This window comes from Prenolepis imparis, unplaced genomic scaffold (assembly GCF_030444845.1).
Source record: "Prenolepis imparis isolate NDT839.2.m4 unplaced genomic scaffold, iyPreImpa1.0 SCAF_14, whole genome shotgun sequence".
Lineage (NCBI taxonomy): Eukaryota > Metazoa > Arthropoda > Insecta > Hymenoptera > Formicidae > Prenolepis > Prenolepis imparis.
Window position 1 is genome coordinate 2,990,735 of NW_028141172.1, and position 11,406 is coordinate 3,002,140.

At 30.5% G+C, this 11,406-nt stretch overlaps 1 protein-coding gene and 1 long non-coding RNA gene across 3 annotated transcripts in view; both read right to left on the reverse strand.

The window, feature by feature from the left end:
* Positions 1-4,462, reverse strand: part of LOC145945493 (uncharacterized) — a 34,806-nt gene extending 30,344 nt beyond the window's left edge. The window contains exons 1-2 of the long non-coding RNA XR_014426867.1: positions 4,070-4,462; positions 3,808-3,843 (exon numbers count right to left, since the gene is read on the reverse strand). This is a non-coding gene — a long non-coding RNA (uncharacterized LOC145945493). The remainder of the gene's footprint in view (positions 1-3,807; positions 3,844-4,069) is intronic.
* Positions 285-3,525, reverse strand: Cog3 (conserved oligomeric Golgi complex subunit 3). Of its 2 annotated transcripts, XM_083054285.1 has the most exons (2): positions 2,689-3,525; positions 285-2,589 (listed from the first exon to the last, which is right to left on the reverse strand). In XM_083054285.1, exons 1-2 carry the CDS (start codon positions 3,343-3,345, stop codon positions 901-903), a joined length of 2,346 nt encoding a protein of 781 aa, XP_082910411.1. In that variant the 5' UTR covers positions 3,346-3,525; the 3' UTR covers positions 285-900. The 2 variants fall into 2 exon arrangements, with proteins under 2 accessions (XP_082910411.1, XP_082910410.1); XM_083054284.1 differs by having other exon boundaries at positions 285-3,525.
* Positions 4,463-11,406: the final 6,944 nt, after the last annotated feature.

The following is an 11,406-nucleotide window of genomic DNA, read 5'->3' on the forward strand; positions in this document are numbered from 1 at the left end:
ATATATCATAATAATTGAATATTATTAAATATGTTTGTACTATATAAATATAAGAATTAAATTGTTGGATATCTACCTCTTTATATATCTCAATATCAACAATTTTTTGTTACATTATAATTTTATTTTCTAATATTAATTCTATTTATCATATAATACTATTTTCATAATTTTGTATAATTACACTTCTAGAAAAATTTATTTTTATTATGTATATTTATTATTAATGTACATATACAATTTCAAAAACTACAATAATTTAAAAATGTAAAATTTTTATTTATACAAAAATAATTTTTATTGCAAAAACTCACGAGAAATTATATAATTATGTTAAAAAATAGACTGAAAAATTAAACGAAATACAATAACAAAAAAAATTGTATTTATAGTGAACATAATAAAATTATTATTTTTGAAAAAAGAACTAAAATTTTAAATATAACCTTTGATTTTATTGCATTTTTTTATAAATAGAAAATATTTAATTTAATAATAATAATCAAACTCTCTTAAGCACTTTATTTTAATTTAATTTTACTTCAGGGATTATAAAATATTGTATTGTAAAATATAATTATATGAAAATTGCATCTCTCTCTCTCTCTCACACACTCTCTGCCTCTCCTCTCTCTTTCTCTCTCTGTCTCTTCATTCGATTTATTCTAAAATTTATTATCAATTTTGTTTCAACTTCACTTTTATTTTTTACTTATAAAATTTTTTTACGATTATAGAAACAATTACGTACATCTCGCATATGAAATTTTTATTATTGTTCAGTTTTTATATTAGACTATTAATAATTAAGTTATTTATAACTAACTCACTATTCTGTCCAATAATCTATTTTGCGAAAAATAAAATAAAATAAATAAATCTGAATCTTCTTGTAAACCTCTAGACTTCTTTAGTAATAGACTGCGATCGTTTTAGATTTGATTGCATTTCCCGATTTAATTTTCCTTGAACTAATGTCGTCGAACTCAACATAACAGAAATCTGTTCTGGTAAAGGACACGCGATTAACAAAAGCTCCTCCGCATTATAATACTTATTCAATATTTGATGCAACTGTGTGAACGCGGCGCAAATGTTATTTTTTATCGGTTTAAATAGAATAAACTCAGTTTCCTTATTAGCCAAATACAACTGCATCGATTGTTGTATCTCGGGACATTTAAACTTGATTATCCTCAACACATCGACTACTATGGCTACCACTTCCCTTGCACTTCCTAGTGTCTTTTGCTCTTGACTGGATCCTGCATCATGTAACTTGTCCTTTTCCAATAATTTGATAATAGGATTAATCAATAAATAAGTTGCGTGTTGTATCAGTCGCTGACATGTAAACTTCAACTTTGCATCCACATGTTTTCTTGAATCGATGAGTTGTTCCTTCATCTGCGGTGCACCTTCCAAGAGAAACTGTAGTAACGCATTGTTTGATAAAGTGAAGAGCCTGGAACTCTTCTCAAGTAATCCAAATGCAGCAGTCTTCACTTTGGAGAAATCCAAACTATATTCCTTGATGGTGAAGTCAACTTGAAACGGCGCAATCTGCTCTCTAAGGATCAGCAAGTGCTTTATCTGAAATAATTCCGCGTCCAGAGTGCTGGCCCTCTTCTCAATTTCTTGCCTGGCATTCTCGATGCTTTGGACACAAAGGGAAATGGCCTCCTGGCTCAACGACTGGAACACAGATCTATCCACGCAACGATAAAGCCTCGACAGACATACCAGGGTCCTGCGTACTGTGGGATACCACATTGCGTGCAAATCTGCCGGAGAACTTCCCATGTGGGTCTTCTGATAAATAGAATCGATGACTATATGATTTCGTGAGACCGGTTCTAGAACAGAACTGTCAGCAGACGACACCGAGATCTTCTTCAGGCGAGTCTGACGAGTCTCTTCTCTGATCGACTCTGCTATGTCCTCCATCATCTTCAATTTTTCTGGATACGCCAAGTCTCCTGACGAAGGATTATAGTTCAACACGTCGGATTGCAGATACAAATGTGCGCGAAATACTAATCTCTCTTGTACGTCGTGCAACAGCTGCAAGCAAATGTTGCCAAAGCCTTCCAGTGGTTCGAAATTATTCTGCACATACTCGTCCAGCATTTCTATTCGTAGGATGCAGCAGATTTCTGCCAATGTCTCCAGATGATTGATGTGTATTATGAAAGGTCGTAGTGCATCGTACAAGGAAGTGCACAAACTCTCCAAATATGCTGTTAATCCGCTCGATTGCTTCGTGAAGAATTCGTAGAAGAGCTTGTGTTCGTCTATCGATGCGTGCAAGAGTAGAGCACAAGAGTGCCGTACCAAACTACAATGGTCACCGTTGTATTTTTCCCTGACAGAATTCAAGGACTTTTGTATGCTTGCACCTAAAACCAAACCTCGCTGACTCCAATAATGTTGATGACATTCCAACAATAGACTGTCGTACTCCTGTCTCTTGTATGATTTGCTTTCAATCTGCTCGATGACTGGTTTTGTCTTGGACAAAATTGTCTGAAATCTCCCATAGAACAAAGCGAGCGCTGTATCCGCATTTTCCGACGAGCCTTCGTTGTCCTTCAAATTTAAAATGCTCTCTGTAGTTTTGGAGAATAGATTAAAAATATAATTCTGTATCAATGTAATTGCCTTTGACTGACAATGCCTGTATCGTACCAAATAAACTCCGCTTTCATTGTACGATGAGTTATTCTGCATGAAGTCTATATTTGTATCAATCTTGTTTAATATATCGAAGAACATTTCGCTATTGATCGACAATGTAGAGGCATCTAGTTTCTCCGTAATCATATTGATTTCCTTGAAATATCTAACGTATTCTGTGATGCTGTCAATCGTCGCGTTCAGTTGCTTCTGATCAGAAATAAGCTGCTCGCTGGCCTCATACAGAGAAGTGGTCTTAGCGGAGACTTCGTTATACTGTTTATAAAGCGCAGAAAAATCATCCAACGTCTTCTCTATCTGGGAACAAACCTCGTGGCACTCAGATCTCCTCGACTTCAGCTCGTCGAGATATAAATTGTACTTCATATCATACATGGACATATATTTCCTCTCTAAGGACAAGTAATGCTGAAGTAATTCCTGATACCTTTCTATCGGAAGGATGTCTTCCTGAGAATCCTGCTTTTGCAATTTCTCCTCATCCCTATGGATTACATCGGCTTGCTGATTCGACGACGGAAACGACCAAGATATGGCAGTTCCCAGATTCGTTAAACAATCCTTCTGACATTCTGTCAACGGGGCCAAGGGATTTTCACTCTGGTCCCATTGAATGAGGTTATGTGGGATCACTCTCGCCTTAGACATACTTTTTACTCGCGATAAAGATATTCCAATATCAACATAATCGTGTGATATTTATCCTGATCAAGACCGCAGTCCAAAATTTAAGTGCGCGTATTTAAGTAATCGGTACGGATTTTCGAAAATTCAGTAAAGATCGCGAGAAACTGTCCACGTATAACATTTTACCGACATTACCGACTTATCCACCTATATCCTATTTTACCGATTTTACAGAGAGAGAGAGGAGTGAAGGAGAAAGAGGGGAGAAAAGAGAGAATTTCCCGCTAAATTTCTGTAATACAACCTGATCCTACCTACGTAATGATGACGTAACGATGCATGTTTCTGTTTATTTGAAAAAAATAACGTATAATATATATATATAAATCATCTCTGAGAGAATATGAAACATTGATGATTGATATTTTTATCAATCCAATTCATTGCCATCCCAATTTAAATAAAAAACAATTCAACACTCACCGGGACGATAATCATAATCTGCAACAACAGAGAGATCTGTAAATAAATATATCGAAATTAAAGCAATAATTCGTCAAAAACAATAAAAATCACAAAAAAAAAAAAAAAAAAATTATTATTATACACACACAGATATTACATTTTATTACATCAAGAGTATAATATATAAAATATTCTAGACAAATATTAAAACACCCACGAAATTTGATAAAATAGGTTCAATATCTCACAAAATAGATAAAAAAAAATTACTTATACTTACTTCATCGCGGTTGCTCCGACTTCTCTGGTCCTCTCGTTCCCCCTCGGTTTCGCTTCACCATGGCACTCGCACACAAACGCACACGATTAATTACGATCGCGACTACCGATGTTAATTGCACACACGCACTTGTGCGTAATACATCGCGATTTATCCGAGACACCGAGCGTCGTTTCGCACGCGCGAGAAACGACAAAGTAACCTCGACACAACGCGATCGGGTTCGGGCGCGAAAATAGCGGCAGATAATCCCTCGTACGGATGGACGATCGTTAATTATGATCGCCGTAGTGGAAACGATCGCGTTTATGGGGTCCATCGGTCGACACGATCGCGTCTCGAGACGAATATACGACGAAAAAACGCGGAGCGACTCGCCCACCTGCCGACTCGCCCGACTTTTTGGCGCGAAATGATAACAAGATGGCGGGGTGGGGGAAGGGGGGGGGGGGTAGCGATGCTGCATGCTACGGCAACAGTACACGTACATACACATACACATGTATGTACACGTACGCCGTAATAGACGAGTCGACACGTGGACGAGGCTCGTCGTCCTGTTGCATCCATTCGAATTTGGTGAAATAATTTCGCACGCGGGATACTTTGTGTTTGTTTGATTGAGTTTTGGATTGATCGTTAATTAAAGGTTGACGTGCTTGTCGCGTATTGCTACCTGCGGAAATAATTGGCACATTGCGCGGTTAACTTCAGAGAAGTAGTTTGCAGGGAAGACGAGATACGTTGTACACATGTTTGCATCCAAGCAGGTTAATAAATATGTTATATAGGTGAGTGTCGATATGTCAATCGTAAAATTATTGTGAATTGTGATAGAATGATCATTTATATATTAATTTTCATCCTCCTCTCTCTCTCTTTCTCTCGTTCTTTCTCTCTTTCTTTCTCTCTTTCTTTCTCTCTCTCTCTCTCTCTCTCTCTCTCTCTCTCTCTCTCTCTCTCTCTCTCTCTCTTTGATTCTTATTACAATTTATAATTATTTAAATCACTCATTATATGAGAGAATTAGATTTTTGTATTTATCTTTTTTGCTGTTTAGGATGGTTTATTAAACATCTGAAAAGAAATTCTTTTCATAGATATTATGTAACCTTATTAAATATCCATTTAAACAGGAAACCAATAGGACATTCAGTGTTATACGCAATAATTATTTTGTGAAATTTAATATACTAAATAATATTGTTTTATGTAACTTGTATTTACTATTTGTGTTTTGCAGATCAACATTCAATCATCGAATATTCATGTATGACAACTTATTCAGGGATGCATCATATCGGTGAGTGTTGAATTACTTTTATTTTAGTTGAGGTAGACTGTGGATTTGTAAATATTATATCAGGTACACATCTTTCTCTCTTATAAGATGTATGTATAATATAAGAAAAGTATATATATTATATCTCAGAAAAAAGTGAGAATCGTCAAACTATATATACAATTTTTTCTTAGCGATTATCAATAAAAATTTAAATTTATTGATAGTGGATGTAATAATAAAAAATATTTGATATATATTATTTTATCATGCTTATAAGTTGTCTGAATCTTTATTATTTATTTCTACATTATTATTAAAATAATAAATAAGAATTTAAGTTTATATATCATTTATTCTTATAAGTTGTTTGATATATCTGAATCTTTATTATTTCTACATTATTATTATATTAAAATCATAAATAAAAATTTAAGTCTAATGCAATGTTTCTTATTATGTGTGTTAAAAGTCAAAATGCATGATTTTTAGCTGTTTTTATATTTTTTGGGGGAAAAGTAATTTCATTAATCACGCAAAAATAATAAATAAATTTACTTATTGATTGTTGCAATGCCACTGTCATTCTGTCAATTTCTTTGTCGACGAGAATCTCACTGAAATTTTATTTGAAAATTTTATTTCTAAAGTATCGATGATGCACATCAATCATTAAACTGTAAACATATTTGATACGACTCTCAACACTATCTCCACTTGTACACTGAAAAAAATGTGTTAACTTGACTAAACCTTTCAACTTAATTACTATTTTGTTAATTGAACATATATTAGTATTTAAGTCAAATATACGTTTTGTTAGATCTAATATGTTATATTTAATTTAACTATTTCTATATGTTCAATTAACAAAATAGTAATTTAGTTGAAAGTTTAGTTAACAAATTTTTTTTTCAGTGTATATATAATATAATAATTTACATTATTCTCGCGATATTTATTCATTCGCGAAATTTCTTTTTTACAATATCAATATTACGTAAAGCTTTAGAGAAACATACACTGAAAAAAAAAAATTTGTTAACTTGAATAAACCTTTCAACTAAATTACTATTTTGTTAATTGTACATATATTAATATTAGTATTTAACAAATATACGTTTTGTTAGATTTCATATGTTACATTTAATTTAAATATTTCTATATGTTCAATTAACAAAATAATATTTAGTTGAAAGGTTTAGTCAAGTTAACAAATTTCTTTTTCATTGTACATGTAGCGATTATGATTAAAAATAGATCATTATTATCGCGTATTTTTATTATATTGAAACATAATTTGGAGCTACAGTTGCGCGGAATTAACTTGACGAAACTGCTGCACGTTTATATTACGATTCGTGATATAAATATACATATACTTTATTAATATGCTTAACACAATACTTCTATGACTGCACAAGCTTTTTTTAACAGAATTGTCGCGCATTTGCATTACGATGCAATATGCTGCATGTATGCATAATATAATGGATCGATCCTTTTTTTAGCATTTTTAATATTACACGATTACTTGTAAACAATATTTATTTTCAATAACTTAAAATCATGATCATTCAGATAAGATGATAATATTGTATTATAATTTTAATATAATTCTCCAATCATATAAGATTTATATATAAATATATTATATATGAGAAATATATTAATATATAATAATTAAATAAATAATATATTAATATATATATGTATATTATATATAATATAATATAATTAATATACACTGAGAGAATTTTCTCTTACAATTTACAATTTACTCTAAAAATCAGAGTGATCGTGGGACAATATGGTATGGAAAGAATTTTATGAGAATTTCTTTGATCTATCACAATAAAATATAAAACATATTTGATTAATTTTACTAAACTGCATAGTAAAATTAATCAAATATATTTTTTATTTTATTGTAATAGATATTATTATTTTTATTGTGATAAATATTAATCAAAGAAATTTTCATAAAATTCTTTCCATACCATATTGTCCCATACGATTACCATGATTTTCAGGATAAATTCTAAGAAAAAATTCTCTCGGTGTATATAATATATTAATATATAATGTATATTAATCAATTGATCAATTGATTCTGCTTTTTCAACGCTCACTGCTTGGTCGTGATTACATTTCTCAAGCATCCCGACAATTTGATATATAAAATTTCTATCAAATATACTTCTTTTTTTCCGTGCATCCTTTTAAAGATAATCTATGACTTAATGTTTTACTAAAAAGGTTTGTTTTTTCAACCATTTCATTAAAACAGCTGAGCTGAGTTTTGAGTAATTCGTCATTTCAAATTGCAAAAGTATTCTTTGCACAAATTGCATTTGATTTTCTGAATATCACATAATTAAATAAATCTTTAATTGCAAATATAAAAAAATTCTGAGAGATATATCCTGCACATACATATTAAATTAATATTATATATACGTGCTATAATATAATAAATCTTCTAAATATACAATAGTCTTCTAATATATGCATCTGTATTGAGATTTCCCGAAATAGAGTCATAGAAATGCAGTCATTGTCAGTGAAATACGTCGCGGTGTTCTGACCAAGAGATCGTGACTTGTAAGAACATATAAGATAACGGCCATTTGATCGATCTATTACATGGATCGAGTACACTCGCTCCGCATTTGAACAACACCACGATTGGTCATGAAATGTAGGTTGCTATTACAAGGGTCACATTCTATGAGTCGAGGATTCTCCTGTTTTTCTGTGCATTCTTTTTTCCATGCATCCTTTTAAGGGTAATCTATGATTTAATGTTTTACTAAAAAGGCTTTTTTAAAACTATTTTATTGAAACAGCTGAGCTGAGTTTTGAGTAATTCAAATCATTTCAAATTGCAAAAGTATTCTATGCACAAACTGCACCTTGATTTTCTGAATTAAAAGAATAATATTTTCTTTTATATTTATAAGAGCTTTTAATTTATAATAAAATTGTTTTAAGCAGCAATCTTATATCTTAACTTTTTCTCGATCGGTTGCTTATATAATTTTTGTTCTGTGATTTTTATGAATTTTAAATAATAATTTTTTCCATATTTATTCTCTCTGTTTAATTTATTATAATACACATCGCATATAATTTAGCTCCAATTTAGCTTGCCTTATAATTTTTATGCGGCAGTCGAATCACACATTAAATCATTTCGAATATGTAATGAGAATCCTGCAAAGTATTTTCAATCGCGAAGGATAATGAATTGAGTTTGATTTAATTTATATTTCATAAATTTATGTGACGCATAAATATATGTGTATATAATTATGATATATTATTAAATCTAATCTTTACAATTAAATCTAATCTATACAATTAAGTAAATTGAAATTTCTTTGGATAAGGAAAATTAATTAGAAATAAATATTCTTGTTTATATCAAAATAAACAGTTTGCAGTATATTATGATATCACTATTAAAAGAATTTCTTCTTTAATAAAGGAAAGAACATAATTGAAATAGATTCGCACGCGAGTTTGAATAAGACTTTTGCGAAATATATCTTTCTCTTTTGTAAGAATTTATGAACTTATATTATTATTTTAATTTATATAAATGTAGATAATAACTTTATCTTCAAAAATTATTTAAATGTTTAAGAATATTTAGATATTAATTTATATAATGCGTATATAAAAAAAAATTTTGTGGACATTCAAGATTTTCAATTTTGAAGATATATTTTTAAGACTTTTCAAATTTTCAAAATTTCTCGTCTTTTCAAGTAATACATGAAGTGACGACAAATATACACATACTTTATCAAAGGATTTAAACGAGTTTTTTTTTTAGCATCTTGTACTGCAAATGTGCGTTTCTATTAAATAATAATATATACACAGAGAGAATTTTCTCTTAGAATTTCCCCTGAAAATCATGATAATCGGGACAACATGGTACATAAAAAAAATTTTATGAGAATTTCCCTGATTAATATTTATCACAATAAAAATTATAATATCTAATGCAATAAAATTATATTAATATAAAATATGTTTGATTAATTTTACTGTGCAGTTTAGTAAAATTAATTAAATATGTTTTATATTTTATTGTAATATGTAGATATTATTATTTTTATTGTGATAAATATTAATTAGAGAAATTCTTATAAAATTCTTTTTATATCATATTGTCCCACGATTACCATATGATTTTCAAGGTAAATTCTCTCAGTGTAGAGATAAAATTTTCAAGAAATATTAGAATTGTCTGAAAGAGATATGATAGCGGACAATTAGATACACATTAATTAACGAAAATTAAGTTAACGACGGTAGGTCGTCGCCTTGAAAAAACGTCTGCAGGCTTCCTGAAGTGATTTCATGTTACGCAGAATATCATGAAACCGGTTTGCCCACCCTAATGGCCTGGGTCCTTAACCTTCTCGCAAAGACAATGATTTAAACTGCAATGCCGAGCTTACGAGATAAGCCCACGCGTTTTCCAACATAGAGCGTGACGTCACGGTTGTAAATTCTCAAAAAAAAAGAGGAACACTCCGTGATAGGCTAATTGCGTAGGCTAATTTTCGAGAAGAATTAGATACGTGAAATATCGCTATACTTCTCTCAGGCTGACCTTTACGATCAAAGCTGGAATTATTAATACTTGCTGTAGCCACTGTCTGATCGTAATCTTCATAATCATTTATTTGTTTTATTCTCTTGAAAACCTTGAAATTTTCTTACAACCCGGAATCCACGTAACAAGATGGTTTAGATAACATTGTAACTTATATGGTGATATGAAATGGTTAAGGTCCCACAGCTCGTCTTATACATCATCATTATTTATCGTCATCGTGTTATATCCCATAATTTTTAACTTAATCTTAATTTTGCCAAGATAAAGTGTAGAGCAGCTGATATCATGCGTCAAATCTTCTTAACGATCTTCCAATTTTTTTCACATTAGATATCCTTAAGGAGTTTTAAAACTAGCGAGGCAAAATTCAGTGGAAATTAAAATCTTTTAATTCTCTTTTACTTAAGAGACAGAAAAATTCCGCGTCAAAAGTCTTGGTTAATTATAACAACGATCAAGATAATGAGAATGACGTATGTCTGTACATTTTAGTATCCCTCTTTATACATGTTGCCTTTTTCCTTGTATATATTCTTATTTTCAAACAAAGATAGATATATTTTAAATGATTTTTTTGAACGTGTTTAGACGATATTTTTTAAACGTAGTTCAAACAAGCGAGCACTTTCTCCAGTAATAAAATATTCATCTTTGATGTGGCAACCAAGGTAAATTCCTGCCATATATTAGCACATCAATTTATCGCGCCAATTTCCAAATTCTTTTCTGTGGGTGTCGATAAATTCCGATATATTTCCGGCATCTGATAATCCCGGATGAATTAATACGAACATCAGAAGTGCCTGCATAATTAAAAAAAAAAATCGATCGAATAGATTCTTTGTACTTTCATCTTTTTAATTCATAATAGAACGTCATTCTCTCTTTTAACATACTTTATTTCAGCTACATTCTAATAACAAATTAGCTTAATTTTTTAAAGATGCATATTTAATATTCTAAAAATTAAGGAGTTGTAAAAAAAATCGACATTTGTTTAAATTTTCGTTATAAAAAAATAGATTCCTTTAACCAAGAATATACCTTTCAAGCTTGATAAAATATTCTAGAATCAATTAGCGGAGTAAAAGAGAAATAGTATAAATTTTCGAAGCTATCACGTTACATCACCGAATTTTGCTCGATAGTTTCTCCAAATAAGATCAATATCAGAAAGTACACGATGTTGTCGGCAGTAAAGTATTGATATTGGAAACATTCTTAAGTTCAACAAACTGTTGATTAATTATGTATCGCGATATTTTGCGGTATTTCATATGTTTTTTGCATTTTAACCCCAAAAAAGAGACAAAATTCATTCGAAATGTTAATTTAACCAGAAAGAGAAAACTCATATATATTTCTACGTTATTGATAATTATACGCGATATTTCATCTTCTCTCTATACGTAAACTCCC

Excerpts from the sequence above, each read along its gene's own strand:
- Cog3 (XM_083054284.1), bottom strand. The coding sequence starts at position 3,345 with ATGTCTAAGGCGAGAGTGATCCCACATAACCTCATTCAATGGGACCAG.